General features: G+C 42.2%; 1 protein-coding gene across 16 annotated transcripts in view; it reads left to right on the top strand.

The window, feature by feature from the left end:
- Window positions 1-14,467, top strand: part of TNS3 (tensin 3) — a 201,999-nt gene that overhangs the window by 161,818 nt on the left and 25,714 nt on the right. For all 16 annotated transcript variants that reach the window (XM_026798154.2, XM_074542013.1, XM_026798159.2 and 13 more), the window contains one exon: window positions 13,868-14,039. In XM_026798154.2, the coding sequence (XP_026653955.1) occupies window positions 13,868-14,039 (172 nt within the window). The remainder of the gene's footprint in view (window positions 1-13,867; window positions 14,040-14,467) is intronic.

The following is a 14,467-nucleotide window of genomic DNA, read 5'->3' as shown; positions in this document are numbered from 1 at the left end:
TTAAATTAACAAAAACCATGGGAACGGCTACTGCTCTTGCTATGATTCTATGAAATTTTTTCAACTTTTCCAGGATGAGGCCTCCTACTATATGACATGGCACTTCATGACTGATGTGCCAAATTATTCAATGTAGTTTGAGGGAAGCCCAAAGAAGAGAGCTCCAAAAATCTAAGTACAACTGTGAGCACACATTTTCAAAAAAGTTGCAGTTTTAAAATGATCCTGTGTTTGAGTGAATGGGAGGGTTTGTCTACTGCATTTACAAGTTAAAGATATTCTGCAGTTTCAGAATGACAGACCTTCCAGTGTTGAGTGGGAGCAGAGAGGAAATACACATTCAGTTCCACTTAATTGTTTATAGTCTAAATTGTTTACAGTCATATTGCTGTTTGTTTTTTAGGATGCTGTTCTCCCCTGTGTTAATTCTCTTCATGTTTATTCCCTCTTGCAGAGGACGAGAAAACCAAATTAATCTGTGTTTTTCTATGCCTGAGTTAGGCAAGATATTTCACAAAGCCATTTATATTCAGGCACCTTGCAGACAAAATCTGAAATGAGCAATCTACTTGACATTGACTCCTATGTTTCTGTCAATTATCAGAGTAGCAGCGAAACACATGACATTCCTTCACAAATTGTGGAGTTTGCTGAATTTGTATGAAGGGCACAGCATAGCCATTCGTCTTCAGGAATTCTTGCTGGAGAAAGGTGCATGTTACAATTCAAGCCCTACATTTTAATCTATTTTCATCAGAATTTGCAGTGTAATGGTTCTGATCAAGCCAGGAATCTTCTGTACTATATCTAGGAGAACTGTACACTGGTACCACCTGGCAGAGATTGAAAGACCTGATCCTGATTTGCTTTGCTGTGCCTGAAACAGCCATTAAATCAATTCTTCTTGCCAAATAACAGACTTTCTCCTTTTGAGATGGCAGTATCTTACACACTGACCTAAACCAAATCAGTTCCTCACTAGAGACATCCATCACTGACTTTCCTTCTCTTCCTAACTCTTCTTTTGTGTGTGATCAGCCTTGCCCTTTTTAACTTCTGGCTTCAGAGTTTCAGACTTTTTTCTTCCTTGGAGAAGAAAGTCTCATCTGGTTGAAACTTTGAATTTATGACAGAAGGACAAGCAAAAGGTGAGATTTTTGTTATGTGCCCTTTTGTTTGCTACTAATTGTCCATGTCAGAGGGATTTTATTGATGAGTAGCCCCTTAAGTATAACTGAGTCTATTAGAAGGATTCATGCAAAAAAATCTTTAAAAAGGGTGAATTTGATAAATACTGACAAAACTCAATTATATTAATAATTTTAATTACATTATTTCTGCTTAATTACATCCTTATAATACTTTGGAAAGTTTCTTACTTAACCAGCCTTCTTCATATGTCATCTCAGACTACTGTTATCTTCTTTGTTAAATGTTACTATTCTTGTTCCCATCTAATTCAGCAAATGTAAATAGCCAAAAAAGCAAAGCTTTCTAGATTTGAAAATCAGGAAAACAATGAGATATCCAAAGGTCCTGTGATTACAGTGCTTTTTATGTAGAGACAGGCATGCTTTCTATGGAGAGAAATTTTCTCTAACCATTATTCTTTATAGAAGTGTGGAGTTTGTCTTTACCTGTATCTGGCTCTGCCAGGAAGCATCCAAGAGAAAGTGTAGTTGTATAATAAATTACTCAAAGTAATGGATGTCACTTCTGAACTGCTGCATAATAACCTGTTCTGACCCCATGGCAAGGATTTTCTTTTCTTTTTACCTGATGATATGGTGTATATCACAACTAACCTTTGCTATTTAGTTCTTCTGAATGCAATCTTTATGCAACATGTTTAATAGGAGCAGCTGCTATGAAGGAAAACAGTGGTAGGAATGAATATTCTTATAAAGGAATGGTTTGATTTACATTATTGTCTGTGGAAGAAAGCAAAATGTTAATTACTTTACCAGTACTCATCTCTATAGCCAAGCCAGCTTGTGTATTTTAATATGATCAGAACGGTTTAGTACATGCATTCAAAACATGGTGGCGGTAGAAATTTGAAAGCAATAGAATAATTCATCATGGGAAAATTTTAAATGGTTGTATTTGTTTCTGTCTAGATCTAGTAATTTCCTGCAGTGATCCTTTCAGAAAATACTGTGTGCTGGGCACTGATGAACAATCTGAAAAGGAAATGTGCTGCTCATTGTGGAGTTGCAGTGTTTCCACTCGTCTTCCTGACCTGTGAATAAAAAAGGAATTGCTTAGAACAATGCTAGGGGGATGTTGAATGCAACACAATAAGGCTATACGTGTTTTGTAATCTTGGGAAGCGAGTAAAACTTTATTCAGAGCTCTGGATGATAAATTTATCCAAGAGTATTGGGCCACTTTAGTGTAATGGACTAGCAGGGCTTTGGTCAACATTAAAAAGCACTAATCTGACAATTCTCGGTTTCGTGTCTCGCATTTCTCTGAAAGAAACAAAATGAAGTGGTGGGGGAAGAACAACATCCGCCCCCCAAAACTCAAAAAACCCCCCAAAATCAACCAAGTACCACCACACACAACCCCTCCGCCCAACCCAAGTTCTCAGTCTCCCCCGGCCGTGTGCCGACCGCTCGCTCTCCGCCCCCGCGGCGCTGCGCGGAGCACAGAACCCGCTGGGAGCGGCGCTCTGCGTGGAAGAGGCGGTGAGAGCCGGGCGGGGAAAGTGGGGGGAACAAGTCAAATGCAAATGAGGTGGAGTCAGCACAGAAGGCATACACTGAATGGGCGGCCGAGCTAAAGAGCGAGCGGGAAGCCTAATCTAACAACTATCGGGGAATTACTTTCTGCCTGGATGAAGTGAACTCTGGCCCTTCTTCGTCTGGGTGGCTGTATTGAGACAAGGGAGCCTGTACTTCTCTTGCCGCAGACACTGGAGCCCACTTTGCGGTGAAGTTCTAACACGCGAGGGAGAGTGGCGGGTGCTGGCAAATGCGGGCAATAGCTTTTCCCAAGTCTCTGCGTAGCGGGCTGGCGCGCCGCGCTGCCTCGATTCCGTGAGCCTCAGGCAGCCTGCGGCACGGAGGGAGGGAAGGATTTCGCACAGCCCCGTGGGAGAGCAGCTGTGGCCATGGCTTCCGTAGGTAGGTTTGTGGTTCCCTGCGCCCCTGTTTTGTGCGTTTTCCTAACTCTGAAAACTCGTTTTGTGGGTTGGTCTTGTGTTTGGCTGGTCGCGCTCGCCGCAGCGGCAGCGAAACGTGACCCCGGGAGAAGGGGAGGGCGGCGGGAGTTCACTAAAGCGAACCAGCCTCAGAGAGGGGCCGCTCGGCTTGCGTGGTGGGGAGCTGGGAGCACGCACGCAGCCTGCGGCCTGCTGCTGCTGCGAGCTCTGGAAATTAAGTGGGAGGAAGAGTTACGCCTTTTGTAGTCATGTAGCAACGTTGGGAGTCTGCCCAGAAACGGAGAAGGTTTGCAGACAAGGAGTTCTGTCAGTATGACTGAGGGCATGAGGCAGGGCTCGAGAGTTTTGTCTAGTCATTTTCCTGCCGAAGAAGCCTTGTAACTTTGTGTGTGCCGTGGTAGGTCTTTTTCAAAAGTAGAAATGAGGGCTGCCTGGAGTATACATAATTTCTATCTACGTAGAAGAAAACTGGTCCAGGCTGAGTCTTTTTCCTCCCCTGAGGAATTTTTAGTAATGTTATAGCAGTACTGAATTTCTTTTCAAAAACATGAAAGGTGTAAGATTTTGTAAACATGAATCTTTCTTAAATGAGGAATGTGGCATCGTTTTTCTGTTTTCTTGCTTAGTGAGAATAACACCTTATTGTGACATTAGCACTGGAAAGGTAATTGGTCTAATTCGTGCACCCAAGATGAACTGTATTTGTGTAATACATGTAGACACTCTCTTACTTCAGATCTGAATTTTCCATGAAAATCTAATAGAGTCCTAGAGTAGCCAGCTATTACATGGTACAGTGTACAGGATGCAGCAGAATAAAGAGCCTGGTTCCTACTGCCTTAATGCAAACAATTTTTCTATTCAGGCAGTAGCAGCACCTGGTTGGGTAAAGACTGCAACCCTAAAAGGAGAGTTACTGAATCGCAGTTGAGAGACAGACCAAGAAAAAAATGCACGACTTCTCAGTTGTGTGTTTGTGATACTGAACAACACTGAAGATAAACTGAACTGAGTTTATTTTTACCAGTATCAATTTCAGATTATTAAAAACAGCCTTTGAAAAGTCAAGTTTTTTCTGGTTTTAAAATAAAATGGTTTAGGTATACTGATTGAAAATCAAAAAAACAGCCCTCACTTTTGTTATTCGGGCCGCAGTGAAGTGGGTTCAGCATTTTGTTGCAGGCAAGTGACTAGAAAAATGAACAGGTTGAAGATTGTCACATTTAGGCAGAGTTTTTTTCACAGCAGAAGAACAGGACCGAAGTGAGAGTTTTGATAGAGGGTCCAGTCATCAGTTTGATTGCTACCATTTGTTCTATGAGGCAAGTATGCCTCAGACATCAAAAGCTGCATACTGGCACCTTTGGTTCCTCGTGGCACCAGGAAACAGGACTGAGACAGAAAAAGGGGAGTTAAAACTCCTTCTTTGTCACTCTTTCACCTTAGGAAAAGTATATAGGGTCATAACACAAAATAGAAAATGTCACAGTCTTTGTGCTTGCTTTTCAGAAGTGTCAGAAAGTCAGCCTCGAGCTCTGTCCCTTCTTCTTTCAGTCACTTTGCCCTCTCTGCCTTCACCCTTGTCTCCTTTCCTTTGGCTTTGCAGTGTAACTTGTCAGTAGACATCAGTGGCACTTTTCAATTCAGCACAGACAGCTTAGACCTGCACCTCCAACATTTCAAGCGATTTTAATGGATAATGAACTTTGGAGCACAATGCTGATATTTTACTCTTTTCTTGAAAGGTGCTTGGTTTTTAGTGCATTCTGCCTGAAAAAGGTACCATATGCATGTTTCATAGGTTCTTTTTTTCTTCTCTAAAACTATTGCAGTTTAATTTTATGGTTTGATGAAAATTGTCATATTCAGCAGTGTGAACGTCTGAAATTCCATTACGAGATGAACCATGATAAGAATGGAATTGTCTGTCTCTTAAACCAGTTTACTTATTTGCTGTGTAAACTTAATGTGGACATGTTAATAGTTGTGTTCTAATTGCTTCATTTTTTTTCCACTACTGAGTGAGCTGCTGTACATAGCGATAGAATAGGGGTTCTCTTGTTTATGTGTTATGTAGTGATAATGATTCTCTCCTAAAGAGTGTTTTAATCCCATTTTATGTTACATGTGGTCTGGAAGTCTTGAGGACTTGCCTCTGCAGCTGATTTGCATTCCTAAGACAGCAAAGCTTGCTTAAAGTCAGTAGCACAGGATCTGCAAGATCTTTTAAAATATATGAAAAGATATATGCAACTGATTGCTTTAGTCCTTGGTGAGGTTTCTTTTTTTGCTGGGCAGTACCTGGGAGAATGAAATGAATTAGTATAAGAAAGCCTTTCAGAAAGTCATGATAAGGATTTTACTGCTTTCAAGATGCTGTATTGTTATTCTGTTCAGCAAATAGGAGTTATTTGTATTTTGGTGTTTGAGTGAATGTATGATATGGAGTTACCTGTAAAACGGTCTACCTATTTTCTCAGAAAAGAAGCCCTATAGTACAGGCCTTAGGGCTTTAGGATGGCGTAAAGTGTGGTCTGGTAAATCATACTTTTGATTCTGATCGATGTGCAGAGGGTAAATGCTGTTAATTGTGTCAGCCTGTGGTTGTCTGGAGATAAACTGACGCCTGGCATAGCTTCAGAGGCTGCATATGGCTGTTACTGGCAGGCTGTCATGGGAGCTAGAACTTGCAGAACATGGGAATGTAGCAATACACTTCCACTCCTGTCATGCATCTTGCTGGTAGGCCAGAGTCTCCCCTGACGGTGGTGAAATGCCAGCCTTCCTCACCCAGTGCTGGCTGAGGAAGAGTGCTGTGCCAAAGACGCTTCCTCAAGGGACAACAGCTCTCTTTACAGCTCTCTTTAGAGCATAAGGCAATAATGATTTTTTTTTTTAATTCTAAATTCATTTGACAGGCTCCCAAAACACAGTGAACGCTTTCTAAATGCACACAATGCAGTTTAAAACCTTCAGTACTGTAGTGTACATTACATTTAATTATTAGCAATTTGGGTTCTAACTGTTGAACATGTTTTTTCTTCCACCAAATAAACACCCCTGAGAAATACTTTACTGCCTCTCCCGATGTGCTGTTTTATTTCTGAGGTTGTCAGTCACTCCATTGTTGTATTTTCTGTAATATCCAAGTATGTAATACATATTCCACTGAGATTCTTCTCAGATGAAGCAACTAAAGCTGACCTTTTTTGACCTTTAATGTCTGGATGCTAGAGCCACTGGCTTAATGGCTTGCCCCAGGTTTAGCCTGACTGATTATTTGCAAAGAGAGTTGGTCCACTCAAAACAGGCATTAGCAGAATCTCCTAGCAGTAGTAATTTTGTCTTTTCCTTCATAAACATGAAAAATTCTGTTACATTTTCTCTGCTTGGTATTAGTGGGTTTTCGGAAAGTGTGGGATCTGAAGGTGTCTTTGTGTTGGTACATGACATGTGCTTCTTCCAAATGAGGAGTGGAGCTACTTAACGTTGAATAGGAAAGTATGTACTGTGCAAAAGACACAAAAAAGTTATACCATTCCCTGGTATCTGAAATTATAAAAGACAAGACTTTAGGCATCCTTTATTGATTTCCACATATTCTGTGAAAGAGAAGGAACCATGTGACCAAAGTTGATGGGTTTCATATAACGGTATAATTTGGTTCACTGTATTTTAGTGAAATTGAAAGCAGAATGTAACAAGTTTAAAAGGTCAGAATTTCAGTAAAGTTAATACTTTGGCCGAAAGCAGGAGAGACTGCTGGACTCTCTTACCATTTTTGGCACCTTTGTATTTGGAAAAGCAAGGGAGTGAAAGAGAAGATAGATAACCTGTAAGAATCTTACAGTGCAAATAGACTTGGAAAAGCATTAGTTTGTTATCTGGCTCAAGTAGGCCATTACTTTGGCTTATTTCAGAGCAGTATTATTTACTCTGTCTATTCAGCTTTTATATTAGCCTCAGATAGTTGTGAAGTAATGAGCTCAGTGTTTTGGAAGCAGAATACTGACTTTAAGCTCCCTTTCCCCAGAAGATGTAACTGAGGATGTTTACTTGAGTTTTCAAGCTCATACAACCCACATTAACTAATACCTTCTCACAAAAAGGATTACAAAGTTTGAAATATATGAGAACCTACTAAAATACGAGATTTGGTAGTAAAGTGACTGAATGTTGTTACCTGTCTTTTATCTGGACCATAGTGTCGGTTAAGCTACTCTGATTTTTTTTTTTGTTTGTTTGTTTGGGTTTTTTTTTTTTTTTTTTTGTGTGTATGGTTTGTTTGTTTCTGTTTTTTGTTTGTTTTTTGTTTGTTTGTTTCTGGGTTTTTTTGGGGGCGGTGTGGGGGTGGCTTCCTTTTTCTTCTTTGTTTCAGTAGATTTAGTAGATTAAAGTTTAGTAGATTAATCTGTAAGATTTTACTTCATATGGCTGTGTGGTTGGCATACCCAGCAGTTTCTGCTTACAACTGAAAAAAGCCTGTAATTACTACAGGTTTTACCTCTTACTGCCAAGTAGAAGAGTGAACGAGTGAACTGGATAGTTTTGTGCCTTGCATGTACACAATTAGTGTTCTTTTCTTAATGTTATTTTTCAGTAGGGTATGGTGCAAAGAGTCCAGCTCCTTTCTAAGGTGCTGCCTTTAAAGTTGATGATCAGTGATAGTCAACTAACATCTGACCTGGGTGCATGAAAAGATACAGACATGAATGATCCTGGCTTTGTCATGTCACTTCTTGAAGTAGGGAGCTGCACTTTTACGTTGACAGTATTTTCACAGCTCTAAATGGTATGGTAGGGGCCTGAAGCAAGAAGCACTGATGCTTTGTGAAATAAACAGGGCCAGGAGACTTCTTCTCCTCTTTAATGCCTTTATTAAAAGGGATCAGCTCAGGATTGGGCAGCTCGGCAGGGCTGCAGTCCCCGTCGTGTCTCTCAGAGCGACTCAGAGGAGGAGGAGGACATGCGCAGCTTTGTCCACCAGGGGCAGAGCTCAGGGATCCGGTCCTCGTGGGAGCCTTTAGGGCGTGGTGATCCCATCCGATGTTGGATTGGTCTCAGTCTCGCTTCCTCCCAGACCTGGCCCGGGGGCTCTTGAAGACAGGGTGAGGAACAACGAAGGTTTGCAGCATCTCTGCAGGCCCAGCACTCCGCTCCTCTCATACAGACATCACTCCAATCTCTCAGCTCTTAGGTGGCTCGTTGTTTTTGGGGTTTTCTCAGTACATTCGGAGCAGGGGTCCCACACAGCATGCTGGTCCTTGGAGTATTTTGCATATCCCTCCCCTCCAAAGTCTCTTCTCCCTGTTCGTGGGGGGGGGGGGTACCCCACCCTTCACTGTCTGAGAGAAGGGCCATTAACTCGCCCCAGCCAGGGCTTTTACTGATACAAAAACAACTATTAACAACAACGACCCGTAATTACCACAACACAAGCAGCAGCCCAGCGGCAACAGTGGTAACCTTTTTCTCAAGAAAAAATCAACAGAATTTTTGTTCATAACACTTTGCTTTCTGTCAGATTTGCCAGGCTAGTTAATTATGTAGAAGCTATGAAATCGCAGAATTATTGATTCCTTGAGATAAAGGGTTAACAGCTGACCAGTGAACTCTGCATCAGACAATGAGAGGACATAGCTGAAGTATCCAGCCGGTTTGTTTTTAATTGAAGTAAAAACAAGGCTGCTTTCATGGGAAGTTCCTTTAACCAAGTTCCTTTAAGATATACTTGTTTCTAGCCTGGGAAGAGTTGTACTGAGTTTGTGGGTTTTTTCTGCAATTTACATGCCTGGCTGCCAGTGGCTTTTCACTCTTATGTTTAGTATTTTACACCTGTGAAAATGGGGTGTGAAATGCATCAGTGAGCCTGACAGTTGTCTTTTCCTCAAGCTCTAAAGATAATAGCAGCAATCCAAGGCCTGAAACAGGGAAGAATCAAGCCTTGGTCCCTTTATTCAAGCAAGTGCTCTAGAAGGAGTGGAATTTGCTGTGTAAATCTGTTGGATTCTTATGCATGTAGCTGAGCTCATATTAGAGGGGGAGATTCAGTGACTTCCTTGGTTTTGGGTTTTTTTTCCCCCTTCCTGATTCTTTGGAAGGATATCAACTAAAGAGACAGTAATTAGAGATTGTTTCATCTGTGATTGTCTTACTGTGTTTCAGTCCTGCCAGTGTTGAGGTCAGTAGGACTATTCAGGTGAATGAAGCTATTCAGATGCATGGACATTTGTAGTATTATAGTTTTCTGTCATGGAAAACAGTGTGGTTGAGCCTGGAGCTGTGTGAATAGATGTTGACTTTTTAATACTAATACAGAATAATTAAATGTAATCTCCATTAGAGCTTGACTGGTTGTTTAAGTGTACCTCTGAAAAATGGGGTGAAACTGTTCCTGTAGAAAGCTCTGCAGTAATAGAATCTACATTATTCCTCATCTAAATGTATCTGTTTTAACTATATCTTTTAATATTTATGTGTAGTATAATTAAGTTGAACATATTTCATATTTCATTCTGGTGCTGTTTGCAGGCTGTTAGGAAATAAAGGTTACAGTTGTTTTGCTTCTTTGTCTGTGTGGTGTGGACAAGGTCACACCTGAAAACTGTAGCTGCACAGGTGTCATGGTTTAAGCCCAGCCAGCTGCCAAGCCCAGTGCAGTTGCTGGGCACTCTCCAGACCCTAGGATTGGGGAGAGAATTGGAAGGGTAAAACATAGAAAACTCATGTGTTGAGATGAAGACAGTTTAAGAGGGAAAGCAAAAGCCCCATACACAAAAGTGACACAAAACAAGGAATTACTCTACTTCTTCCCATGGGCAGCATGGGAAGCTATCCCCAGATGATGTTCAGCTATCCCCAGGAGAGCAGAGCCTGTCATCACATGTAATGGTCACTTAGGAAGACAAACACCATCACTCCAAATGTCCTCCCCTTCCTCCTTCGTCCCCCCATTCTGTATACTGGCCATGATGTCATATGATCTGGAATATCCTTCTGGTCAGTAGGGGTCACCTGTCCTGGCTGTCCTCCCAACCTCCCATGCACCTCCAGTTGCCTTGCCAGTGTGGTGGTATGAAAAGCAGGAAAGGCCTTGGCTCTGTGTAAGCTTTGCTCAGTGTTATAAATGATAATCGAAAGCCAAATGACCAAAAATGCGAAAAGATTTATTTTTCTTTTTCTGCCACCAAAATACAATCCTCAAAACCATCACAGCCAAGGAGACAGCGTCGAGCCCGGGATTGACACTGGGTGAACCTGGATCCGACCTCTATCACATCGGACCCTCCCCCTTTCACGAGAGTCGCTTCTAGCAGGGATGTTTTATACAGTTTATTGTGCCCGAGGCAAAGGAGTCCCACTTTCTTCTGTAACTCTTCACATTCATAGTTGGTTCTTCCACTGGGCAGAGCTGGACAATCGCCGTTTCCTTGTTGATAGCCAGCATTGATCGAATCCCAGGAAGTCGCTTACTCACACGTATTTTTCTGGTATTTTTCTGGTGACTTCGGCTGTCTTGGATGATGATGATTGCTCTTAGGTGTCTTCCTGTCTTCAGATGGCTCGGGATAGCGGTGATCATCGCGGTGGGTGTGTCTATCCATAAGCTAAATGCCAATCGTTATCCTGCCGCCTTCAGGAATTTCAGAGTTTGAACAGACGTCCACGTCTTGGGCTGCTTGTGGTCAGAGACTCGTTTGAATTTCACAGTCTTTATAAAATACATTCTTTTATTGTATGAATTATTTCCCAACATATATTACACTCAGTAATAACAAAAATATCTCTGTATTATGATTACTGTGTTAAGCACAAGTCCGAAACAGTCACATACTAGCCTCTGTGACGAAAGTTAACTCTACCCTGGACAAAACCAGCACAACAGGTAAACCATGTGCTGCTCTCTGCTGCTGAACTTTAAACCCCTTTTGTTGTGTCCTTTTCTCATCCTGTGAGCAAAAGGCACCCTCATGCCTTCACATCAGGTTTATACACACAGTGTTAATGTACCCCTGAGCTTTCTTATCTCCAGGCTGTACAGTCCCAGCTGCCTGGGACTCAGCCCCTGCTGCTATAAAGATACTTCGCTCACAGTGATGATGTCTTTATGACCTTGTGCTGGACTTGTTCAAGCAAATCCCTGTTCCTCGTGTACTGAGGAGCCCATAAATAGGCACAGAGCTTTACATGTGGCCTTTAATGCTAAGCAGGGAGGAAGGATCGCCTCCCATGACCTGCTGGCAGGACCTTGTGATGGTAGCCGAGATGCTATTGCCCACCTTTGCCATGGAGTTGTATTGCTGGCTTGTGGTCAGCTCATTGTCCATGAGAACCACCAAGTCCTTCTCCACAGAACTGTCTCCAGCCAGTCAGCCCCCAACATGTGCTATAGCCACAGATTATCCCTTCTCAGTTGCAGGAGTTTGTATTTCTGAAGCGGTCCAGCTGGAGAACAGTGGTCCTTCTCGGACGTCCCAGCTAGCTTTCCAGCACCGCTAGCAGAACAGCTGCACTATCCCGATCTCCATGGCTTGGGGCAGCACCTAAGGCAAACACTCTGTGCTATGACAGCAGCGCTACATTGTGGTAGGACATGGCTTGGCTTATAGCTACAGTCAGCAGAAATGCGAGCACTCTCCAGCTGTGGTGAATGCAGGTTTATTGAGTCCCAGGGGAAACCGACAGCCGAAGAGTGGGAGGGGGAAGTTACAACTGCTTATAAGGAGGGAGGGACACAGGGGAGAGTCAGTCCTTGGACGAATAGGGTTTCAGAGGGGAGTGGGATACAAATGATTGACTTAGGGAGAACACCAATGGGGATAACTTGAGGGTGGAGCCCTGGGCCCCTGAGTCAATCACTTGACGCTTTATTAGAAGTTTCTAGAGAGTTCCAGAGAGAAGGATGGGAGCGCTGAGTGAGGGACAGGGCACTGGGGAGGGATTTGAGAAAGGGTACATTAATCTTCAAGGCATCTGGGGAGGAGTTGGGATAACTGGCAGCATAAAGGAGGGAGGGGAGAACCAGGGCAGAACCATTACATGATAGGGGGAACAGAACAGTCCAACTTATACAGACACAACACAACATATTTCTTCTTGTTGAACTTAAGATTCCTTTTCTTCTTGGATTAAATAGGAAACTTAAGATTTCCTGTTGAACTTAAGATTCCTTTTTTCTCATTTCTCCCACGTCTGAATAGCAGCACAACCATCTGGTTTGTCAATGACTCCTCTGTCAATCACAGTTTTCTGTTGTCTGCAAAACTTGATGATAAGACTTTATCTTATTGTCGCTGTTGTTAATGAAGGATGTTGAAGACTGTTGGTCCTAGTATCAGCCCCCGGGTATAGTGCTATGACTTGCCTTCTAGTGGACTTGCTGCAGCTGATCATAAGCTTCTGGGCCCAGGTATTCAGGCAGTTTTTATTAGATCTCACTTCCACTTATCCAACCCTTGTTTTATCAGTGTGTTTATGAGGATATTATGGGAGACCAAGATAAAAACCTTACTAAAGTAAAAATAAGGAACATCCACTGCTTTTCCCTTGGCCACTAAGCTGGTCAGTTTACTGAAGAAAGTTATCTCAGTGCATATGCATGATTTCCCCTTTCTAAATTCATGCTGACAACCCTCAGTCTTTTACTGCCATGTGTTTGGAAGTGGTTTCCAGGGTTAGTTGCTCCATCACCTTTCCAGAGACTTGGGTTAGGTTAACCAACCCTGCAATTCCCTGGATCATCCTTCATACCTTTCTTGGAGGAATGAGTGATAATTGCTCCCTTCTTGTTCTTAAGAATCTCTCCCAGTCATTGAGACCTTTTAAAGATTATTGAGAATGGTCTTGCAGGGTATCACCAGCTCCCTCAGCTCTCATGTGTTCATCCTCTCAATCCCCAAAGGACTCAAATATGTCCAGTTTGTTTTAGTTCTCCTTGGCTTAGTCCTCCTCTACGGAGGGTATGTTTTGATGCAGATTTTTCCTGTGGTCTCAGGGACTTGAGGTTCCCAAGGGCCTGTCTCACTGATAAAGACTGATATAAAGAAGGCTGTTCCTCAGTGTCATTTGTGTCCTTATCCATCAGGTCCTCTGTCCATTCAGCAAGTGGGCCCCACCCTGAGACCTTCCAGCTTGCTACCACCACCACCACCTGTTCCCTCCACTATGCTTTCTTAACCAGAAGGGACCTTTTCTCCCTGAAAGAGACTCCCTTCCCCCCAACCCCAGCAATGATATGAGGTGGTATACAATAACTCAGGGTGCTGGCCTACTGCAAAAATTAACTCTGTAGTGATTGGGACCAGGACACCCAGTTTCCTTCTGATATTTTAAGTGCAAATGGTGCACTTGACTAGACCTACCTGATTAGCACTGTGGACTGTGAAATGCAAAGCATCTTGGGACAGACAGTCTGTTCTCATCTATAGGGCTAGAGAATGTATTCTGGAAAAGTGATCAAACAGTTTGAGTGTAGCAATTCTGTAATCTCTATTCCCTCTGCTATTTGACGTGCTCTGTGTTTTCAGCAATCAACATAATTTTTTGAAATAATATCTACTGCACAAACAAACAAAAAATCTTCCTTATTATCTTGTTAAGAGAAAACCAAACTATTTTATGAACACATTTTTCAGTACAAGGTTCATAAAAATGCATGTTGTTTTTAAATTTGCATTTACTTTGTTTTCTTTTCTGCAGAATCTCAAAGTTACACGGAAGCCATTAACCTCTCTGTGGTGATGTCTGATGGCACCGTGGGCACTAACTCTTCTTTGCTGAGGGCCAACATGCAGACTGATCCCTCTTTTCAGCACTGTTTTGCATCTTCATCTACTATTGCAAATAGCAGTCCTATCCCAGGGGCAGAAAGGTAGGAAAATATTCTCTTCCATTATTGTTTATTTCTCGTAATGATAGTTCCCAGACAAAACATTATGCTTGCATCTTCACTGCAGACCATTTTCTAAGAACTTTGAGGTGGGTTATTGTTGGAGTCCATTGAATGGATTTTAACACATACAGAGGTGTTACTTTTATGTGAGGGACACAATTAGCTTTGAACATAAGTGAGAAGACATAGGATTTTATCGCTCAGTTATGTTATTTGTGTTAGCACATATATGTAGCTCATATATAAGCTTATATATATTTTTCTGTGTGCTTAACTGGCGTCTCTGATGTTTAACTTAAAGCCATGTCAGGAAAATTCACATTGGAATGAGCTGTATATGAGAGAAAGGGAGAACTCTTCTCACTGCAGACATATGTTTTTAGTCAGTAAAATGTCAGTAGATCTGC

The sequence above is a fragment of the Zonotrichia albicollis genome, chromosome 1 (genome assembly GCF_047830755.1).
Source record: "Zonotrichia albicollis isolate bZonAlb1 chromosome 1, bZonAlb1.hap1, whole genome shotgun sequence".
In the NCBI taxonomy this organism is placed as follows: Eukaryota; Metazoa; Chordata; class Aves; order Passeriformes; family Passerellidae; genus Zonotrichia; species Zonotrichia albicollis.
This window is presented reverse-complemented; position numbering and strand designations above follow the sequence as displayed.